This window comes from Macaca mulatta, chromosome 4, assembly GCF_049350105.2.
Source record: "Macaca mulatta isolate MMU2019108-1 chromosome 4, T2T-MMU8v2.0, whole genome shotgun sequence".
Lineage (NCBI taxonomy): Eukaryota > Metazoa > Chordata > Mammalia > Primates > Cercopithecidae > Macaca > Macaca mulatta.
The window spans coordinates 96,150,330-96,170,438 of record NC_133409.1 but is presented as its reverse complement, the minus strand read 5'-3'; the positions used below and the strand labels follow the sequence as shown (position 1 = coordinate 96,170,438).

General features: G+C 47.5%; 1 protein-coding gene, 1 non-coding gene and 1 pseudogene across 3 annotated transcripts in view; 2 read left to right on the top strand and 1 right to left on the bottom strand.

Annotated features, from left to right (window-relative positions):
- MDN1 (midasin AAA ATPase 1) overlaps positions 1-12,063 on the bottom strand; it is a 184,752-nt gene extending 172,689 nt beyond the window's left edge. For both annotated transcript variants that reach the window (XM_015136925.3, XM_015136926.3), the window contains exon 1: positions 11,784-12,063. In XM_015136925.3, coding sequence (XP_014992411.3) covers positions 11,784-11,885 — 102 coding nt within the window. In that variant the 5' untranslated portion in view covers positions 11,886-12,063. The remainder of the gene's footprint in view (positions 1-11,783) is intronic.
- LOC106998033 (protein PIMREG pseudogene) lies at positions 6,857-7,605 on the top strand (annotated as a pseudogene).
- A 3,377-nt stretch (positions 12,064-15,440) lies between the features above and the next one.
- LOC114677902 (small nucleolar RNA U13) lies at positions 15,441-15,542 on the top strand. The gene has a single exon (XR_003729328.1). It is a non-coding gene; the product is annotated as a small nucleolar RNA U13 (small nucleolar RNA).
- The last annotated feature ends 4,567 nt before the right edge of the window (positions 15,543-20,109 follow it).

Below are 20,109 nucleotides of genomic sequence, written 5' to 3'. Positions count from 1 at the left end.
CTTTTTCCGAACATTCATATCATCATTGTATAATCACTTTTTTAAGTCCTTGTTTATTAATTTAAATATCTTTATTATTTTGGGATCTGTTACAGTGACTGACTTTTCTCCTGGTAATAAGCCACCATTTTCCTTTTCCTATATCTAGTACTTTTTTAATCAGATGCTGAACGTTGTAGATATGTGTCTAGATTTTGCTCTGTTCCTTTGTTCTAGCAGGCAATTAATCAGCTTGTAGGTCAGCTTGATCCTTTCAAGACTTTTTTTTAAGTTTTCTTAGTATTGGTCTAGTAAGGCCTTTGAGGGCTGATTTAGCCCTGGAATGTGGCCCTTCTGGGTTCCATGCCTAATTATGCCAGTATTCAACTTGGGTCTTTCCACTCCAACTAGTAGGAGTTGAACATCTCCTACACAGAAAAACTCCAGTAGTTATTCTTTGCATAGCTCACAAAATTTCCCTAAGAAAACACAGCTTCACATTCAGCCAGTACTCACCAGACCCCTGTTCCCTCTACTATAACACTACAGCTGTTCCCTCTACTGTAACACCCTTCCCAGCATATTCCAACTACTGCCCCAACTCCGAGCTCTGTCTTCTCAGCTCAGTAGGACCACCACTGCTGAACTTCGTTCCTCCTCTGAGTCAGTCCTCCTATAAGTGACTCCAGGTAGACAGCCGGAATCATTCTAGGGCTCACCTTGTTTCCCATTTTTAGGAATCCCAATCCTATGCTACCTTTCATCCAATGTTTGAAAGTTTTTCATATGGATTTTTTTCCTGTTTTTCTAGTTGTTTTGGCAACAGGGTTAATCCAGTACCAGTTACTGTATCACGAACAAAAGTAGTATGTATATTTTACTCTTTCCTGTTACAGCACTAAACTTCATATATATTTAAACCTTTGTATTTTATCTTCCTAGATTTATAAAGACTATATATGCAAGACTGAACATAGTGGCTCACACCTGTAGTCTCAGCACTTTCGGAGGCCAAGGCAGGCAGATCACTTGAGCCCAGGAGTTTGATACCAGCCTAGGCAACATGGCAGAACCACATCTCTACAAAAAAATACAAAAGTTAGCCAGGCGTGGCTGGGTGCAGTGGCTCACTCCTATAATCCCAGAATTTTGGGAGGCCAAGGAGGGTGGATCACTTGAGGTCAGGAGTTCAAGACCAGCCTGACCAACATAGTGAAACACCATCTCTACTAAAGGAACAAAATTAGCTGGGCATTATGGCACATACCTGTAGTCCCAGCTACTAGGGAGGCTGAGGCAGGAGAATCACTTGAACCCAGGAAGCAGAGGGGGCAGTGAGTCAAGATCATAACACTGCACTCAAGCCTGGGTGCCAGAGCAAGACTCCCTCTCAAAAAAATAAAATTAAATTAAATTAAATTTTAAAATAAAATAAAATAAAATAAAAAACTAGCCAGGCTTGGTGGTGTGTACCTGTAGTCCCTGCTACTCATGAGGCTAGAGTTGGGGGAAATCACCTGAGCCTGGAAGGTAGAGGCTGCAGTGAGCCATGATCGTACCACTATATCCCAGCCTAGGCAACAGAGTGAAACTGTTTCATTTAAAAAAAAAAAAAAAAAAAAAAAAATTAAGTTTGGTAGATTATATATCAAAACATTAATATGGGCAGTCCCTGACCGAATGTTTTTCTTACATGTATTAGTTTCTTAGAGCTGTGATAACAAAATACCACAAACTGACTTAAAAAAAAAAAAAAAAAACAAGGCCAGGTACAGTGGCTCACGCCTGTAATCCCAGCACTTTGGGAGGCTGAGGTGGGTGGGTCACCTGAGGTCAGGAGTTCGAGACCAGCCTGAGCAATATGGTGAAACTCCGTCTCTACTAAAAATACAAAAATTAGCCAGGCATGGTGGTGGGTGCCTGTAGTCCCAGCTACTAGGGAGGCTGAGACAGGAGAATCGCTTGAACCCGGGAGGCAGAGGGTGCAGTGAACCGAGATCATGCCACTGTACTCCAGCCTGGGCAACAGAGACTCACTTTGTCTCAAAACAAAACAAAACAAAAAACAAATTAAAAACATACAAATCTATTGTCTCACAATTCTAAAGTCTGGAAGTCCAAGATCAGGGTGTCAGCAAGGCCACATTCCTTTGAAACCTATAGGGGAGAATCCCTCCTTGCCTCTTCCTAGCTTCTGGTTGTCATCATCAATCCCTGCTGTTCCTTGTCTTGCAGCTTTATTACTCCAATATGTGTTTCTGTCATCACCATATGGCCATCTTCCCTTTATGTCTTTCTCTCCTCTTTTTATAAGAACAGTCATATTGGGCTGGACATGGTGGCTCATGGCTGTAATTCCAGCACTCTAGGAGGCTGAGGTGGGTAGATCACTTGAGGTCGGGAGTTCGAGACCAGCCTGGCCAATATAGTGAAACCCCATCTCTACTAAAAATACAAAAATTAGCTGCGCATGGTGGCACACGCCTGTAATCCCAGCTGCTGAGGCAGGAGAATCACTAGAACCAAAGAGGCGGAGGATGCAATGAGCCACAATTGCCCCACTGCACTCTAGCCTGGGCGAAAGAGAAACAGTCATATTGGATTAAGGCCCTATCTAATTATCTCATCTTGACTTTATTACATCTGCAAAGACCTCATTTCCAAATAGGGTCATATTGAGGTATTACAGGCTAGGACTTCTACATATATTTTCAGCAGACACAATTTAACCCACAACACTGGTGGTGCTTTTCTGAATTTTCCAAGTATTCTGCATGAATACTACTAGTTAATGCAGTTTCAAAAAAATAATAAATGTTGTGCTAAAACCCGTGAAAGGGTAAATGCCAGGCCTGCAAGAAAAGGGACCAGCTAGGCTAGGATACCTGTGAGTATCTGGGGGATGGGTGGGGGTTATAGGAAAACTACATAATCAGCTTTCTCCTTCTGTAAGCCCAGGGGCCTTGCTAGTCAAAGCATCTGTGACCATGTCAGCTGGCTTGCTATTGTAGGAAATAAAAACAGAACAATGAATGCTAAAAGATTTACTTTTTTTTTTTTTTTTTTTTTTTTTTGAGATAGAGTCTCACTCTGTAGCCAGGCTGGAGTGCAGTGGTACGATGTCGGTTCACTACAACCTCCGCCTCCCTCCCAGGTTCAACCGATTCTCCTACCTCAGTCTCCCAAGTAGCTTGGGCTACAGGAGTGTGCCACCATGCCCAGCTAATTTTTGTATTTTTAGTAGAGATGGGATTTCACCATGTTGGCCAGGATGGTCTCAGTATCTTGATCCGCCCACCTTGGCCTCCTAAAGTGCTGCGATTATAGGTGTGAGCCACTGCGACCAGCCAGGATTTACTTCTTAAACCTGTGATTACTCCCGAAACATTCTTAGGAAATCCTGCCTTTCTCCTTGGGAGACTGGGACCCACTGGAAAAGGGAAACGACTGCATTCCTTCTGGCTACACCTCTGTATTTTCTCACTTCCGTTAATATTCTGTGAAGCTTAAATTGGTTTTATTTAGGTGGCTGGGATACAAGCAAGTATGAGGAAAGCTGAAGAATACTGATTACTTAACAAATACAAGAAATTTTTTTTTTTTTTTTTCTGAGATGGAGTCTTACTCTGTTGCCTAGGCTGGAGTGCAGTGGCCTGATCTCAGCTCACTGCAACCTCCACCTCCCGGGTTCAAGCAATTCTCCTGCCTCAGCCTCCTGAGTAGCTGGGATTACAGGCAGGCACCACCACGCCCAGCTAATTTTTGTATTTTCAGAGAGACGGGGTTTCACTATGTTGGCCAAGCTGGTCTCGAACTCCTGACCCCGTGACTCACCCACCGTGGCCTCTCAAAGTGCTGGGGTTACAGGCGTGAGCCACCGCGCCCAGCCAAGAAAAAACATTTTTATCGGTCGGGTGTGGTTACTTATGCCTGTAATCCTAGCACTTTGGGAGGCCAAGGCAGGTGGACTGTCTGAGCTCAGCCACCATGCCTGGCCAAGAAAAAACATTTTTAAGGTGGCTCAGCTCTTCTCTTCCCACCAAAAATACCAAACAATTTCGTTCCTCAGATATAACAAAATTCATCAATTCCCCAACAACTAGCCAACAAAAATAGAAGAGGAAAAAAGCACTCTTCATATTTGTATGTCTGTATGCTTAACTTATTGAGCTTTTTACTGTTTTGAGTAATGAAACTACTATATTGTCATATTCAACTGCTAACTGATCAGTTAGCCCTTCTCAAAGCAGTTAATTAAAAGATAAGGCAGGTTTTTCTACCTCAGTGTTATTATTTATAATTACATGTATCAGCTGAAATGTGTATTTTCAGCTAAAGAGAAACAATTCCTAAACTACTCTATAAAACCTAAGCAATTAGGCTGGGTGCGGTGGCTCACACCTGCAATCCCAACACTTTGGTAGGCCAAGGTGGGAGCATGGCTTGGGCCCAGGAGTTCAAGACCAGCCTGGGCAACATAGTGAGACTCCCCATCTCTACTAAAATTTTTTTTTTTTTTTGAGACGGAGTTTCATTGTTGCTGCCCAGGCTGGAGTGCAATGGCGCAATCTCGGCTCACCACAACCTCTGCCTCCTGGGTTCAAGAGATTCTCCTGCCTCAGCCACCCCAGTAGCTGGGATTACAGCATGCGCCACCACGCCTGGCTAATTTTGTATCTTTAGTAGAGAAGGGGTTTCTCCATGTTGGTCAGGCTGGTCTCGAACTACCAACCTCAGGTGACCTGCCCACCTTGGCCTCCCAAAGTCTGATACAGGTGTGAGCCACCGTGCCTGGCCACAAAATTTTTTTAGAAATTAGCCAGGCAAAGCTGGGCGCAGTGGCTCATGCCTGTAATCCCAGCACTTCGGGAGGCAGAGGCGGGAGGATCACATGAGGTCAGGAGTTCGAAAACAGCCTGGCCAACATGGCAAAACCCCATCTCTACTAAAAATACAAAAAATTAGCCGGACATGGTGCCAGGTGCCTGTAATCCCAGCTACTTGAGAGGCTGAGGCAGAAGAATTGCTTGAACCCAGGAGGCGGAGGTTGAAGTGAGCCAAGATCACACCATGGCACTCCAGCCTGGGTGATACAGCAAGACTCTGTCTCAAAAAAAAAAAAAAAAAAAAAAAAAAGGAAATTAGCCAGGCATGGTATTGTGCACCTGTTGTCCCAGCTACTCAGAAGGCTGAGGTGGGAAGACCATTTGAGCCCAGGAGGTCAAGGCTAAAGTGAGCTATGATTGCATCACTGTACTCTAGCCCGGGCCATAAAGGAAGACCCTGTCTCGGACAGGGGAAGCATTAAAGCATCACCACTGTCATCATTTGCTTAGAACACTGAAAGTTAAAGGTATGTTCTGCCAAAAATAAGTAAGTATGCCTGTAATCCCAGCATTTTGGGTGGCCAAGGTGAGAGGACTGCTTGAGCCTAGGAGTTTGAGAACAGCCTGGGCAACACCGCAAGACTTTGTTTCTACCTAAGATTAAAAAAAAAAAAATTGGGCCGGGCGCGGTGGCTCAAGCCTGTAATCCCAGCACTTTGGGAGGCTGAGACAGGTGGATCACGAGGTCAGGAGATCGAGACCATCCTGGCTAATATGGTGAAACCCTGTCTCTACTAAAAAATACAAAAAACTAGCCGGGCGAGGTGGCAGGCGCCTGTAGTCCCAGCTACTCAGGAGGCTGAGGCAGGAGAATGGCGTAAACCCAGGAGGCGGAGCTTGCAGTGGGCTGAGATCCGGCCACTGTACTCCAGGCTGGGCAACAGAGTGAGACTCCGTCTCAAAAAAAAAAAAAAAAAATTAGCCAGACGCAGTGGCATGCTTATAGTTCCAGCTACTGGAGGGGATGGGGAAGGTCCTGAAGTAAGATGATCAGTTGAACCTAGGATGTCAAGGCCACTGCTCTCCAGACCCTGTCTTAAAAAATAAAAAAGAAAGTGTAAACCAAAAATAAAATTATAAGCCCCCCAACCAACTGAATGAAGGTGAATCCTTCTCCTCTCAGCCAAGAGTGTTCTAAAGTAAACCTGAAACACTAGTTCACACCACGCTGGGAATGGTCGGTCAGACACGCCTCATAATACTCTCTTCCTTTTGGAATTCTGGCACAGCTGACCAGCATTAACATTAAAACTGAGACCTTAGGACTGACAAAACAGACTTGTAGCAATTAAGATACCAATATGACAGAGAGCAAACCCTGAAAGAACTATTTCAGGAGTATTTTAATTCCCCCTCCTTTTTTTGGGGGGGGGGTAGAGACAGAGTCTCTCTACTATGTTGCCCAAGCTGCTCTCAAACTCCTGGGTTCAAACAATTCTCCTCCCTCAGCCTCCAACAGTGCTGTGATAACAGGCATGAGCCACCATGTCTGGCCCAAAATATACAGCTTTGACATATTTTGAAATGGCCCTGAAAAGCTGTCTCTTTAAGTCTTACACGAAACATTTAACATTTACAGTACTCGGCCGGGCGCGGTGGCTCAAGCCTGTAATTCCAGCACTTTGGGAGGCCGAGACGGGCGGATCACGAGGTCAGGAGATCGAGACCATCCTGGCTAACCCCGTGAAACCCCATCTCTACTAAAAAATACAAAAAACTAGCCGGGCGAGGTGGCGGGCGCCTGTAGTCCCAGCTACTCGGGAGGCTGAGGCAGGAGAATGGCGTAAACCCGGGAGGCGGAGCTTGCAGTGAGCTGAGATCAGGCCACTGCACTCCAGCCTGGGCGACAGAGCGAGACTCTGTCTCAAAAAAAAAAAAAAAACATTTACAGTACTCGGCTTCAGGCAGACATTGGGAGTGTTGAGGTCTAGTGGGCAGAGAAGACTCTTAGCCAGACAGATGGCTTCTCGTGGCAGGATGCGAGGGCCTCCATGCGCTGGAGATCTCTCCAGCACCAGGGGCAGCTGCTGGCCGGCAAGGAGCTGCAGCCTATGGCCAGTCATCAGATCTCCGCCAGGGCCCTGGGTTCTCTGTGCAGACAGTTCCAAAGGAAGCTGTCCCGAAGAGCTGTCAACCTCAACCTCCAGGCAGGCACCTCCTGGAAACCCCTAGAAACCAGAGTCAGGGCAGCAAGAGACTCCAGGCTGCAGCTCGCTCAGCTAAGAGCACCCAGCCATGTCACAGAGAATCCACAAGTCCTGCCAAAGTAGCACCAAGTGGCTGGTGGAGACCCAGGTGAAGGCCAGGAGGAGGAAAAAAAGGTTTAAAAAGGGAGGGCAGTGGCTCCCCAACTTGCAGCCTGAGCCAGAAGAGTATTCGGCTGTCCAGAGCTGCCCCTGACCACTCAGCCACAGACCCCCCGTGCATCACCACCTCTCTACCTGGACAGGCTCACGTGCCCACCCTCTACGGCAGTGGAAGCAGGAGGCTGCCTTCCAGAGCCCCTGCTCCTCGACAGAGCTCCTCTGCTCTCCTAGTGAGTATGATAGTGACCTAGAGGCTATGGGGGGCAGGAATTCGGCATCTCCAGAAGCTGTCCCAAGAGCTGGATGAAGCCATTATGGCGGAAGAGAGTGGTGAAATGACACTCTCATTCATGATTGAGGAAGTGCCTTGCAGGAAACAAGCCCTGTCTGACCACCAAAGCTTCATACCCAAGAATGTCTGTGCTTCCCCATGAGCTTCCTGGTGGAAGCTCCCAGGAGTCATCAGTACCCCTGGGCCGCTGCTAAAAAAGACCTGAGTAGCAAGGGGCCCAGAGCCCCCCTGTTGCAGCCACATCTGGACCCATCAGTGACTGCCTGCCACAGCCTGAGAGTGTCTTGAGGAGACCTTGCAGAGGTGGGGAGTCCCCCAAGGGGACTCTTGGGCTTAGAAATTCATCATATACTTGACCTTGAGCCTGGTATTTGCTTCATCTACAATGTGAAGAGCCGGCATCAGATGTTTGAGAGCTCTGAACTGTGTACCCATGTACTTGGTTTTTGGGGAGTCATCCACAAAGTTATTCGCCCACTGTGTTTCCAGTGCCAAGGCTCTTGGGAACACCACTCTCAGCCCTGCTTTCCCTACCAGGGCTCTGGAGGAAGGCACAGGAGATAGTTCCAGGCTTAAACTCTGGGCTCACAGGTACCTATTCATATGCTCAAGGCAGAGCACTGTGAGTGTGCCAGGAGGGGTAGCCCCGTTCAAGAGCAATTCCTGCCCTTTGTAAATTATTTAAGAAACCTGCTTGGTCATTTTATTAGAAAGAAACCAGAGAGCGTTGCTTTCTTATAATAAAAACTAGATAACACTGCTTTCTCATAATAAAGACTGTTTTGTGGCTGGGCACAGTGGCTCACGCCCGTAATCCCAGCACTTTGTGAGGCCAAGGCGGGTGGATCATCTGAGGTCAGGAGTTCAAGACCAGCCTGGCTAACATGGTGAAACCCCGTCTCTACTAAAAATACAAAAATTAGTCAGGTGCGGTGGCAGGCACCTGTAATCCCAGCTACTCGGGAGGCTGAGGCAGGAGAACTGCTTGAACCCAGGAGGCAGAGGTTGCAGTGAGTCGCGATTGCGTCACTACAGTCCAGCCTAGGTGTCAGAGCAAGACTCCATCTCCGTCTGGGGGTGGGGGGGAAGGAGACTACATTTCGGGGAGAAAAAAAAAAACATTTACAGGCTAGGCTTATAATCCCAGCACTTTGGGAGGCTGAGGTAGGTGGATCACTTGAGCCCAGGAGTTCCAGACCAGCCTGGACAACAGAGTAAGATCCTATCACTTTAAAAAATAATAATAATAAAAAAATTTTAAAAGAAACATTTGCAATCTATTCTCTCTGAAACCTGTTACCTGGAGGCTTCATTTGCATAATATGAACCTTGGTCTTCACACCTCTATCTTCCCCCCCCCCCCCAGATAGTCTCACTCTGTCGCCCGAGCTGGAGTGCAGTGGTACAATCTGGGCTCACTGCAAGCTCCGCCTCCCAGGTTCCCGCCATTCTCCTGCCTCAGCCGCCGGAGTAGCTGGGACTACAGGCACCCACCACCATGCCCGGCTAATTTTTTATATTTTTAGTAGAGACGGGGTTTCACCATGTTAGCCAGGATGATCTCGATCTCCTGACCTTGTGACCCACCTGCCTCGGTCTTCCAAAGTGCTGGGATTACAGGTGTGAGCCACTGCGCCTGGCCTCCACACCCCTATCTTAACCCAGACACTCCATTCTATTGATTCCAGGGATTTAAATAAACTCTCAACCAATTGCCAGTCAGCAAATCTTTGAATCCACCTGTGACTTGGAAGACCACCCCTCTCACCCTTCGAGTTGTCCCAGCTTTCCAGACCAAACCAATGTACGTCTTACATGTACTGATTGATGTCTTAGGTCTCCCTAAAATGTATAAAACCAAGCGGTAGCCCGATCACCTTGGGCGTATGTTCTCGGGATCTCCTGGGGCTGCGTCATGAGCCATGGTCACTCACACTTAGCTCAGAATAAATCTCTTAAAATATTTTAGAGTTTGACACTTTCCATCGACAAAAGTATCACAGTTTGTGAGTACATTAATCTGTTCAATAAACATTTACTGCCCACTGCATATCAGACACTGTATTGGACACTACAGCTACACAGTCCCCTTCTCTGGACATACTCTCAATCAACTACTGATAATCAGTTAGTTGAAACAAAGGTTAAGAGGAAGAGGAAAGGGTAAAGTCAGAAAAGTCTTCCTGGGGAAAACCATTTCAAAAGCAGTCTTCCAGAACAAACAAGTTAACTGAGCAGGGCACAGAAGAGAGATGCAGCCTTCTAAGGAAAGGAAATGCAAAGTCAATGAGGCAAGTAATGGCAAGGAATGACCGAGACAATAAATAACAACAGAAGTTAACAATGGGAGGTGACTCCAGTCAACAACAGTAGAGGGTAACAACCTGCAGTCACTGCAGGCAGCTTAGTGTTGCTGAAATAGCAAGCCCTGAGCAGAGACTAAACAACCAAGCTGGGGCAGGATTTCTTTCTCAATTTTGCACCACTGCCATTTACCATGGATAACTCTGTTGTAGGGAGTTGTCCCATACATAACAGAATGCTTGGCGGCATCCCTGGCCTTGATGCACTAGATGCTAGTAGCGCCCCCATAATGAACAGTTGTGATAACCATAAAGGTCTCCAGATTTGTCCCTGGGAGCAAAATTGGCCCCACTACCCAGAATAATTGGGCTGGAGATACATCAAAAAAATACTTCAGGCCGGGCGCGGTGGCTCAAGCCTGTAATCCCAGCACTTTGGGAGGCCGAGACGGGCGGATCACGAGGTCAGGAGATCGAGACCATCCTGGCTAACACGGTGAAACCCCGTCTCTACTAAGAAATACAAAAAACTAGCCGGGCGAGGTGGCAGGCGCCTGTAGTCCCAGCTACTCGGGAGGCTGAGGCCGGAGAATGGCGTGAACCCGGGAGGTGGAGCTTGCAGTGAGCTGAGATCCGGCCACTGCACTCCAGCCTGGGCTACAGAGCGAGACTCCGTCTCAAAAAAAAGAAAAAAAAATACTTCAGGGAAGGGCACCGCGGCTCGCGCCTGTAATCCCAGCACTTTGGGAGGCTGAGGCGGGTGGATCATCTGAGGTCAGGAGTTTGACACCAGCCTGACCCACACAGTGAAACCCTATCTCTACTAAAAATGCAAAATATTAGCCAGGCATGGTGGCGCACGCTTGTAATCCCAGCTGCTCGGGAGGCTGAGACAGAAGAATCGCTTGAACCCGGGAGGTGGAGGTTGCAGTGAGCTGAGATGGTGGGCCATTGCACTCCAGTCAGGACGACAGAGCGGGACTCTGTCTCCAGAAAAAAAAAAAAAATTAATTAGCTACACCTGGGACCCAAGTACCTGGGCCCACACACACCTGTTCTGTGGCTCACGCCTGTAATCCCAGCACTTTGGGAGGCCGAGGCAGGCGGATCACGAGGTCAAAAGATCGAGACCACCCTGGCCAACATGGTGAAACCCTGTCTCTACCGAAAATACAAAAATTAGCCGGGTGTGGTGGCGGGCACCTGTGGTCCCAGCTACTCTGGAGGCTGAGGCAGGAGAATCGCTTGAACCCGGGGTGCGGAGGGTGCAGTGAGCCGAGATCGCGCCACTGCACTCCAGCCTGGCAACAGAGCGAGACTCTGTCTCAAAAAAAAAAAAAAAAAAAAAGAGTCTTCAACTCAGGTACGAGTCAATGAGAAGGTTCTTAAAAGCCCGAAGACCCATTTCCCAGAAAACTCTAGTTAACCTCATAATTCGTACAGTTACAGTTAGTATTCGCTGTCTTGGTTTGTCCTTCAGCTGTTTTAAGTGTTTACGAACTGTCTCCAAAAATAGATGCAAATTTCCCTTATGGCAGACATCGTAACGAATTTATCCACTTTCTCACAGCGCCACACCGTTCCTTACGCACAGCAGGAATGCAATCAATATTTGTCAGTGGTTCACCCAAACTAACAGGAGTGGCTGGACTACGCACACTTAGGTAATACGTACACTTGTCAAAACGGCAGAAACGCAACCTCAATTTCAGAAAAACCACATTCCTTTCGGAAGGCCACCTCGGCCACAAGCAGCCGAAGCGCATGCATAGGGGTGAGAGGCGATGGGAAGAGTACTGGAAGGCTCTTCCAGATAAAAACAAAAGACTCCTTCCAATCGCCTCAAACACGCTCGGAAGCCTCCACGACCTGCGCCAGCCCAGAGGTGGGAGCCAGCTTGACCGGAGGCCGCATCACTCTCCCCTTAAAGCGGCAAGTCTCGGCAGGGGAGCGCAGGAAGCTTACTAGTGGGGCGACCCAGTCGGTCCGGCGCTTTCCCTCTCCCTTCACGTCTTACCTGCTTGGCCAAGAACCTGCCCAACTCACTGCGGCTCTTCTCGTTCTTGGCTGCGATTAACTGCAGCGGCGCGGCTGCCACCTCCAGCAAGAAGTGCTCCATGACCCACGGCCCTCACCCGGAGTGGCCACCTGCGCTCCCTACTTCGCGGCCAGCGTCCCCAAGCCGCCGAGGTCCCAGTGCCCGAGCAGCCACCAACTACGCCCCCAGGAAAGGCGTCCTCCGCTCCAGCGCGGACACCGGGAGAGCTGCACCACACGTGGGTGAGCACACGGCGTTTGACGTCATCAGCTCGGGACGGCTACGCGGCGTCCTCCCCGCCTCGGCCTCTCAGCGGCGGAAACTCCGGTCTTCGCTGTCCCGCCTTTTCCGGGAGGGAAATGGAAGCAAAAATCTAGTCGGTTTGGATGCATGAGTGATGGGGTCTCGCGAACTCAGCACGTGGCGGGGCAGAGAGAAGAGTGCGTTAGGCCCGGGAGGAAAGAGAGGGGGCGTGTGATTCTCAGCCCACCGTGCCTTCCTTCTGCCTGAACACACGGAAAGATCAGATGTGAGAGAAATGCTGATTCTCAGCCGGGCGCGGTGGCGCATGTCTTTATCCCAGCACTTTGGGAGGCCGAGGCGGGCAGATCATTTGAGGTTAGCAGTTCGAGACCAGCCTGGGCAACATGGTGAAACCCCCTTCTCTACTAAAAATACAAAAATTAGCCGGGCGTGGTGGCGCGCGCCTGTAGTCCCAGCTACTTGGGAGGCTGAGGCAGGAGAATCGCTTGAACCCGGGAGGCAGAGGTTACAGTAAGCCGAGATCGTGCAACTGCACTCCAGCCGCGCGACAGAGCAGATTTTTCTGTCCCGAAAAAAGAAAAGAAAAGCTGATTCTACCCTTCTTAGCGGTGGCAGTTACCCCGTGCATAGGTAGGGGTCAGCAGTAACCGTAGTTCTTGCCTCCTCAGAAGAATTCCACGAAGGGCATGAGGCAGAATGAGAGACCTAGGCAAGCTTCAGAGTAGAAGTAAAAGTTTATCAAAAAGCTTTAGAACAGGACGGAAAGAAAAGGAGGAAAGTACACCTTGGAAGACGGCCAAGCAGTCGCCTTGAGAAATCAAGTGCGCAGCTTGACCTCTTGACTTGAGGTTTTATATGTTGGCATACTTTCGGGAACTTGCACTGCTTCTCCCGACTCCTGAGATCTTATTGGGAAGCTACTGATCAGTTTCAGGTGTTTTCTATTAGAAGACTGCCTTTCGCTGGCGCCGGTGAACGTTAGAGAAACAGTTAAGAACCGCCTGACCATCATCTGATTGTCGCCCAGTAGTCCTGGTGTATGTGGGGTGGGGAGCGCTCTGCTGCTCTGCTCATACCTAACTAGTTAACATTCTGCCCCAGCAATTCCCCTTGTAGGACTCTAGCCTACGGAAATCCTCACATAAGTGTGACAAAGATACCCCTTGCAGATTTCTTAATACAGATATTGGAAGAAAATGTTCAATTGGGAATATTAAACTATGGGGTCTAAGTTATAGAATATTCTGGAAGTCATAAAAAAAATAGCGTCCATAACATTAAAAGTGCACTTGTGGGCTGGGCACAGTGTCTCATGCCTGTAATCACAGCACTAGGCGAGGCAGGCAGATCACAAGATACGGAGTTGGAGATCAGCCTGACCAACATGGTGAAACCCCATCTCTACTAAAAACACAAAAATTAGGGCTGGGTGCCTTGGCTCACGCCTGTAATCCCAGCACTTTGGGAGGCCAAGGCGGGCAGATCACCTGAGATTAGTAGTTCGAGACCAACCTGACCAACATGGAGAAACCCATCTCTACTAAAAATAGAAAATTAGCCGGGTGTGGTGGTGCATGCCTGTAATGCCAGCTACTCGGGAGGCTGAAGTAGGAGAATCGCTTGAACCCGGGAGGCGGAGGTTATGGTGAGCCGAGATCGTGTCATTGCATTCCAGCCTAGGCAACAAGAGCAAAAGGCCATCTTAAAAAAAAAAAAAAAAAAAAAAAAAAAAAAAAAAAAAAAAAGTGGGGGGTGGCCAGGCGCCGTGGCTCACACCTGTAATTCCAACACTTTGGGAGGCCAAGGCAGGCAGATCACCTGAGGTCGCGAGTCTGAGACCAGCCTGGCCAACATGGTGAAACCTCATCTGTACTAAAAAGTAAAAAATTAGCCAGGCGTGGTGGCAGGCACCTGTAATCCCAGCTACTCAGGAGGCTGAGGCAGGAGAATAGCTTGAACCTGGGAGGTGGAGGTTGCAGTGAATGGAAAATGTGCCGGTGCACTCCAGCCTGGGCAAACTCTGTCTCAAAAAGAAGAAAAAGACAAAAAGAAAAAGTTATGTAGTGATAATGCACCCTGGCAACTATTCTCAGGAATGTGTTTAAAGAGGTGCCCCCTGAAAAAGGAGGGTAAAACCAAGAAAGAAGATGACATGGGATCCAGGAAATAAGAGATTTAGCACAGAAAGAAAAAGTAAAATAATCTTGTGGATCGTAATCTTAATCCACAGGATTATTTTTCTTTTAAGTGTTTAAGGGAAATCCCAGAACTTTCATCTGGGCAGCAGCAGTAAGATGAACAGCTCTAGGATGGTTAAATTAATAGATCAGATTAGTGGTTGCCTGGGTTTGGGATTGGAAGAGAAGACAATGTAAACAGCCAGAAGGCAAAATTTGGGGGTAATAAAAATCTAAGACTGGGCCAGCCACAGTGGCTTACGCCTGTAATCCAGCACTTTGGGAGGCTGAGGTAGGTGGATCACAGGGTCAGGAGTTCGAGACCAGCCTGGCCAACATGGTGAAACTCCATCTCTACTAAAAATACAAAAATTAGCCAGGCGTGTTGGCACATGCCTGTAGTCCCAGCTATTTGGGAGGCTGAGGCAGGAGAATCACTCCAACCCGGGAGACAGAGGTTGCAGTGAGCCGAGAACGTGCCACTGCACTCCCACCTGGGCAACAGAGTGAGACTCTGTCTCAAAAAACAAAACAAAACAAAGTACAAAAATTACCCAGGCGTGGTGGCAAGCGCCTGTAATCCCAGCTACGTGGGAGACTGAGGCAGAAGAATCACTTGAACCTGGGAGGCAGAGGTGGCAGTGAGTTGAGATCCCACCATTGTACTCCAGCCTGGGCAACAGAACGGGATTCTGTCTCAAAATAATAAAAGAAAAATAATGATAATAAGGAAGGAATAGAGCATGTGTAGTATAGATGAAATAAGGTTGACAGTGTATTAGTAATTATTGAAACCAGATATTGGGTAATAGGAGTTTATCGTACTCTTTTTTTTTTTTTTGAGACGGAGTCTTGCTTTGTCACCCACACTGGAGTGCAGTGACACAATCTCAGCTCACTGCAACCTCCACCTCCCGGGTTCAAGCTATTCTCCTGCCTCAACCTCCTGAGTAGCTGGGACTACAGGCATGCACCACCACACCCAGCTAATTTTTTCTTTTGTATTTTCACTAGAGACAGGGTTTCACCATGTTGGCCAGGCTTGTCTCAAACTCCTGACCTCAGGTAATCCACCCCCCTCAACATCCCAAAGTGCTGGGATTACAGAGGTAAGCCACCACGCCCGGCCTATTGTACTCTTCTTTCTACTTTTGTGTATGTTTGAAATTTTGCGCTAAAAAAAATAGTATCTTTGATCCTTTTGTAGTTCATCAGCATGATGATTGGGTTTTCACACACGTGTAATATGTGCCTCCCTCAAACCATGTTATGACCTCAGTATATTACCTGTCTGATATAAAAATATGTATATATTTTAGAAACAGGGTCTTACTCTCTCACCCAGGCTAGAGTGTACTGGTGCAATCATAGCTCAATGTAACCTTGAACCCCTGGGCCCAAGCAATCTTCCTGAGTAGCTAGGACTACAGGAACCTGCTACCACACCCAAATTTTTTTTTTTTTTTTTTTTTTTTTTTGAGATAGAGTCTCACTCTGTCACCCAGACTGGAGTAAAGTGGCGATCTTGGCTTACTGCAACCTCTGCCTCCTGGGTTCAAGCAATCCTCCTGCCTCATCCTCTGGAGTCTCTGGAGTAGCTGGGATTACAGGCATGCACCACCATACCTGGCTAATTTTTTGTATTTTTTAGTAGAGACAGGGTTTCACCATGTTGGCCAGGCTGGTCTCGAACTCCTGACTTCAAGTAATCCACCCACCTCGGCCTCCCAAAGTGCAGGGATTACAGGCATGCATCACCACGCCCAGCTCTTCTTTTTTTTTTTTTTTTTTTTTTTTTTTTTAAATAGACAAGGTCTCCCTATGTTGCCCAGGCTGGTCTCCCACTCCTGGGCTCAAACAATCCTCCAGCCTTGGCCTCCCAAAGTGCTGGGATTATAGGCATGAGCCACCATGCTTGGTCTTAAATGTCTTAAGCTCTCTTAAGTCTTACGCTACTTTCTCTGCTGGCGGTGCCCACCCAGCCATTGGTGACCTCTGAAAATTAATATTTTTGAAAAAAATTATGAGTGTCATGTAAAGAGAACTTGGAGGCCGGGCGCGGTGGCTCAAGCCTGTAATCCCAGCACTTTGGGAGGCCGAGACGGGCAGATCACGAGGTCAGGAGATCGAGACCCCTGGCTAACACGGTGAAAACCCGTCTCTACTAAAAAGAATACAAAAAACTAGCCGGGGCCGGGCGCGGTGGCTCAAGCCTGTAATCCCAGCACTTTGGGAGGCCGAGACGGGCGGATCACGAGGTCGGGAGATCGAGACCATCCTGGCTAACACGGTGAAACCCCGTCTCTACTAAAAAATACAAAAAAAAAAACTAGCCGGGCGAGGTGGTGGGCGCCTATAGTCCCAGCTACTCGGGAGGCTGAGGCAGGAGAATAGCGTAAACCCGGGAGGCGGAGCTTGCAGTGAGCTGAGATCCGGCCACTGCACTCCAGTCTGGGCGACAGAGCGAGACTCCGTCTCAAAAAAAAAAAAAAAAAAAAAAAAAAAAACTAGCCGGGCGAGGTGGTGGGCGCCTGTAGTCCCAGCTACTCGGGAGGCTGAGGCAGGAGAATGGCGTGAACTCGGGAGGCGGAGCTTGCAGTGAGCTGAGATCCGGCCACTGCACTCCAGCCTGGGCGACAGAGCAAGACTCCGTCTCAAAAAAAAAAAAAAAAAAAAAAAAAAAAAAAAAAAACTAGCCGGGCGAGGTGGCGGTCGCCTGTAGTCCCAGCTACTGGGGAGGCTGAGTCAGGAGAATGGCGTGAACCCGGGAGGCGGAGCTTGCAATGAGCCCAGATCACACCACTGCACTCCAGCCTGGGTGACAGAGCGAGACTCCGTCTCAAAAAAAAAAAAAAAAAGAGAACTTGGGTATCAACTTGTAGATGCTACCATTGACCAAAGATGATACAATCTGAGCTTTAATAAAGATAACAATTATAATGAATCAAAACCTATTAGTTTAGTTCATGAATATATACTAATAATTTTAAAAATTTGTTGCCTTTGGAGAGTAATAATCTTGAAAGCTGATAAAGGGAGAAATTTAAAAATGTATCCTGCCTCTCATATGTGAATTGCACCACTGGGTAACTAAATAGAAGATGATGACAAGTGTCTCTTCCTCAGAATAGTCCACCTAATTTTAAAAAGAATTGCCGGCACAGTGGCTCACGCCTGTAATCCCAGCACTTTGGGAGGCCGAGGCGGGCAGATCACAAGGTCAGGAGGTTGAGACCATCCTGGCTAACACAGTGAAACCCCGTCTCTACTAAAAATACAAAAAATTAGCCGGGCATGGTGGCGGGCGCCTGTAGTCCCTGCTGCTCAGGATGCTGAGGCAGGAGCATAGTGTGAACCGGGGAGGCAGAGCTTGCAGTGAGCAGAGATCATGCCACTGCACTCCAGCCTGGGGAACAAAGTGAGACACCGTCTCAAAAAAAAAAAAAAAAAAGAATTGACAAAATTAGAATACCACTATTTTGCAATTCCCAAGTAATCCATTAATCTAAGCATTAAGTATCAATGGCTGCTAACATAGCAAAAAGGGCCAAAAAAACAGACTCTAGATGGCTCTTGATGAAAGAACATAATGCTACCTATAGTCTTACCAAAAGGGTCAAACCTCTCATCCAGCTGTCAATTTTTTTTTTTTTTTTTTTTTGAGATGGAGTCTTGCTCTGTCACCTAGCCTGGAAGTACAGTGGCGCAGTCTCGGCTCACTGTGACCTCCAACTCCTGGGTTCAAGCGATTCTCCTGCCTCGGCCTCCCAAGTAGCTGGGATTACAGGCGTCCACCACCACACCTGGCTAATTTTTGTATTTTCAGTAGAGACAGGGTTTCACCATGTTGGACCAGGCTGGTCTTACACTCCTGGCCTCAAGTAATCTCCCAGCCTTGGCCTCCCAAAGTGCTAGGATTACAGGCGTGAGCCACTGTGCCTGGCCCCAGCTGTCAATTTTTTAAAATGAAGAAGATAGAATAAGTTAAGCTGCACCATGAATTTATATTCAGAAAAACTCAGACTGTAGAAGATTCTACAGATCAAAAGCTCAGGTTTTTTAAGACACAAATTTAAGAAAAAAGTATGGGAGGGGAAACTGTGAATTATAAGAAATGGCAAAATGATTTAAATGTTTGTGTCCCTCCAAAATTCGTATGTTGAAGGCTTAACACCCCAGTGTGATGGTATTTGGAAGTGAGACATTTTGGAGGTAGTTAGATTTAGATGAGGTTTTTGAGGACAGAGTCCTCATAATAGGATTACTGCTCTTATAATGGGAGGGGAAGATGAGAGTCCCTTCTCTGTCTGCCATGGGAGGATACACTAAGAAGGTGGCCATCTACTAAAGCAGGAAGGGAGCCCTCACCAGACAATAAATCTGCTGGCTCCTTGATCTTGGATCTCCCAGCCTCCAGAACTATAAGAAATCTTTGCTTGTTGATTACGTTAAAGAGGTTCAGAACATGCAACCCTGAAACAGACCATTTTGACATATTGATTATTTTGAGGTAAAGAAAAATCAGAACCAGCCAACTCAGTAAAACCTCTTTACCTCCCCAATTGCCTAAAATAAAGTATAAACTTACCCTTTTGCAAAGGAAATTTACCCTCATAAAGGAAATTTCTGTTAGTAAAGCTATCTGTACCAGGAAGAGAGCTACTCCAAGACAACTTTTTTCACTTAACAGACTGTTATCTATGTCAATAAACCCACTGAGAAAGTTTATGTTTTTAAGAAAATCAAAAGAAACTTTAGTAAACAGTTTGCAAATTGTGGAGATGCAACCTTGGGTACAAAGCAAACATGTATTCCCAGAGAACAAAGAGAGGGGTTGTGGTTTGGGTGTTTTTTTGTTTGTTTGTTTATTTTTGAAACAGAGTCTCGCCCTGTCGCCCAGGCTGGAGTGCAATGGCCTGATGTCGGCTTGCTGCAACTTCCGCCTTCCGTGTTCAAGCGATTCTCCTGCCTCAGCCTTCTGAGTACCTGGGATTACAGGCATGCCTCACCAGCCTGGCCAATTTTGTATTTTTAGTAGAGACGGGGTTTCATCATGTTGTATTTTAGTCTCCGCTAAAAATACAAAAATTAGCTGGGCGTAGTGGTGTGCGCCTGTAATCCTAGCTACTGAGGAGGCTGAGGCATGAGAATCGCTTGAACCTGGGAGGCAGACATTGCAGTGAACTGCGATCATGGTACTGCACTCCAGCCTGGGGAACAGAGCCAGACTCCATCTCAAAAAAAAAAAAAATTAGTTTTATTCAGTCTATAGTCTTACTAACGACTATAGACTGAGGTCTACAGGCCATGGGCTGTCTGACTTCAGAGTTCAGTCAGACTGCTGCAGCACAGTATTTCAGCCCAGTGTTCATATACCTGTGGTGGAGGTTCGGTATGTGCAAAATCACATGAAAGTTTCGGTGCAGGAGTACATCTAGTTATAGATTTCAGAGGCATAATCACCAACCCTATCAGACATTATCTCATGTGTAGGAAAAGGCACTATATTCCTCCTTTCCTTCTTTTTTTTTTTTTTTTTTTTGAGACGGAGTCTCGCTCTGTCTCCCAGGCTGGAGTGCAGTGGCGTGATCTCGGCTCACTGCAAGCTCTGCCTCCCGGGTTCACGCCATTCTCCTGCCTCAGCCTCCCCAGTAGCTGGGACTACAGGCGCCCGCCACCATGCCCGGCGATTTTATTTTATTTTATTTTTGTATTTTTAGTAGAGACGGGGTTTCACCATGTTAGCCAGCATGGTCTCGATTTCCTGACCTCGTGATCCGCCCTCCTCGGCCTCCCAAAGTGCTGGGATTACAGGCATGAGCCACCGTGCCCATCCATATTCCTCCTTTAAGGAATATAGTGAC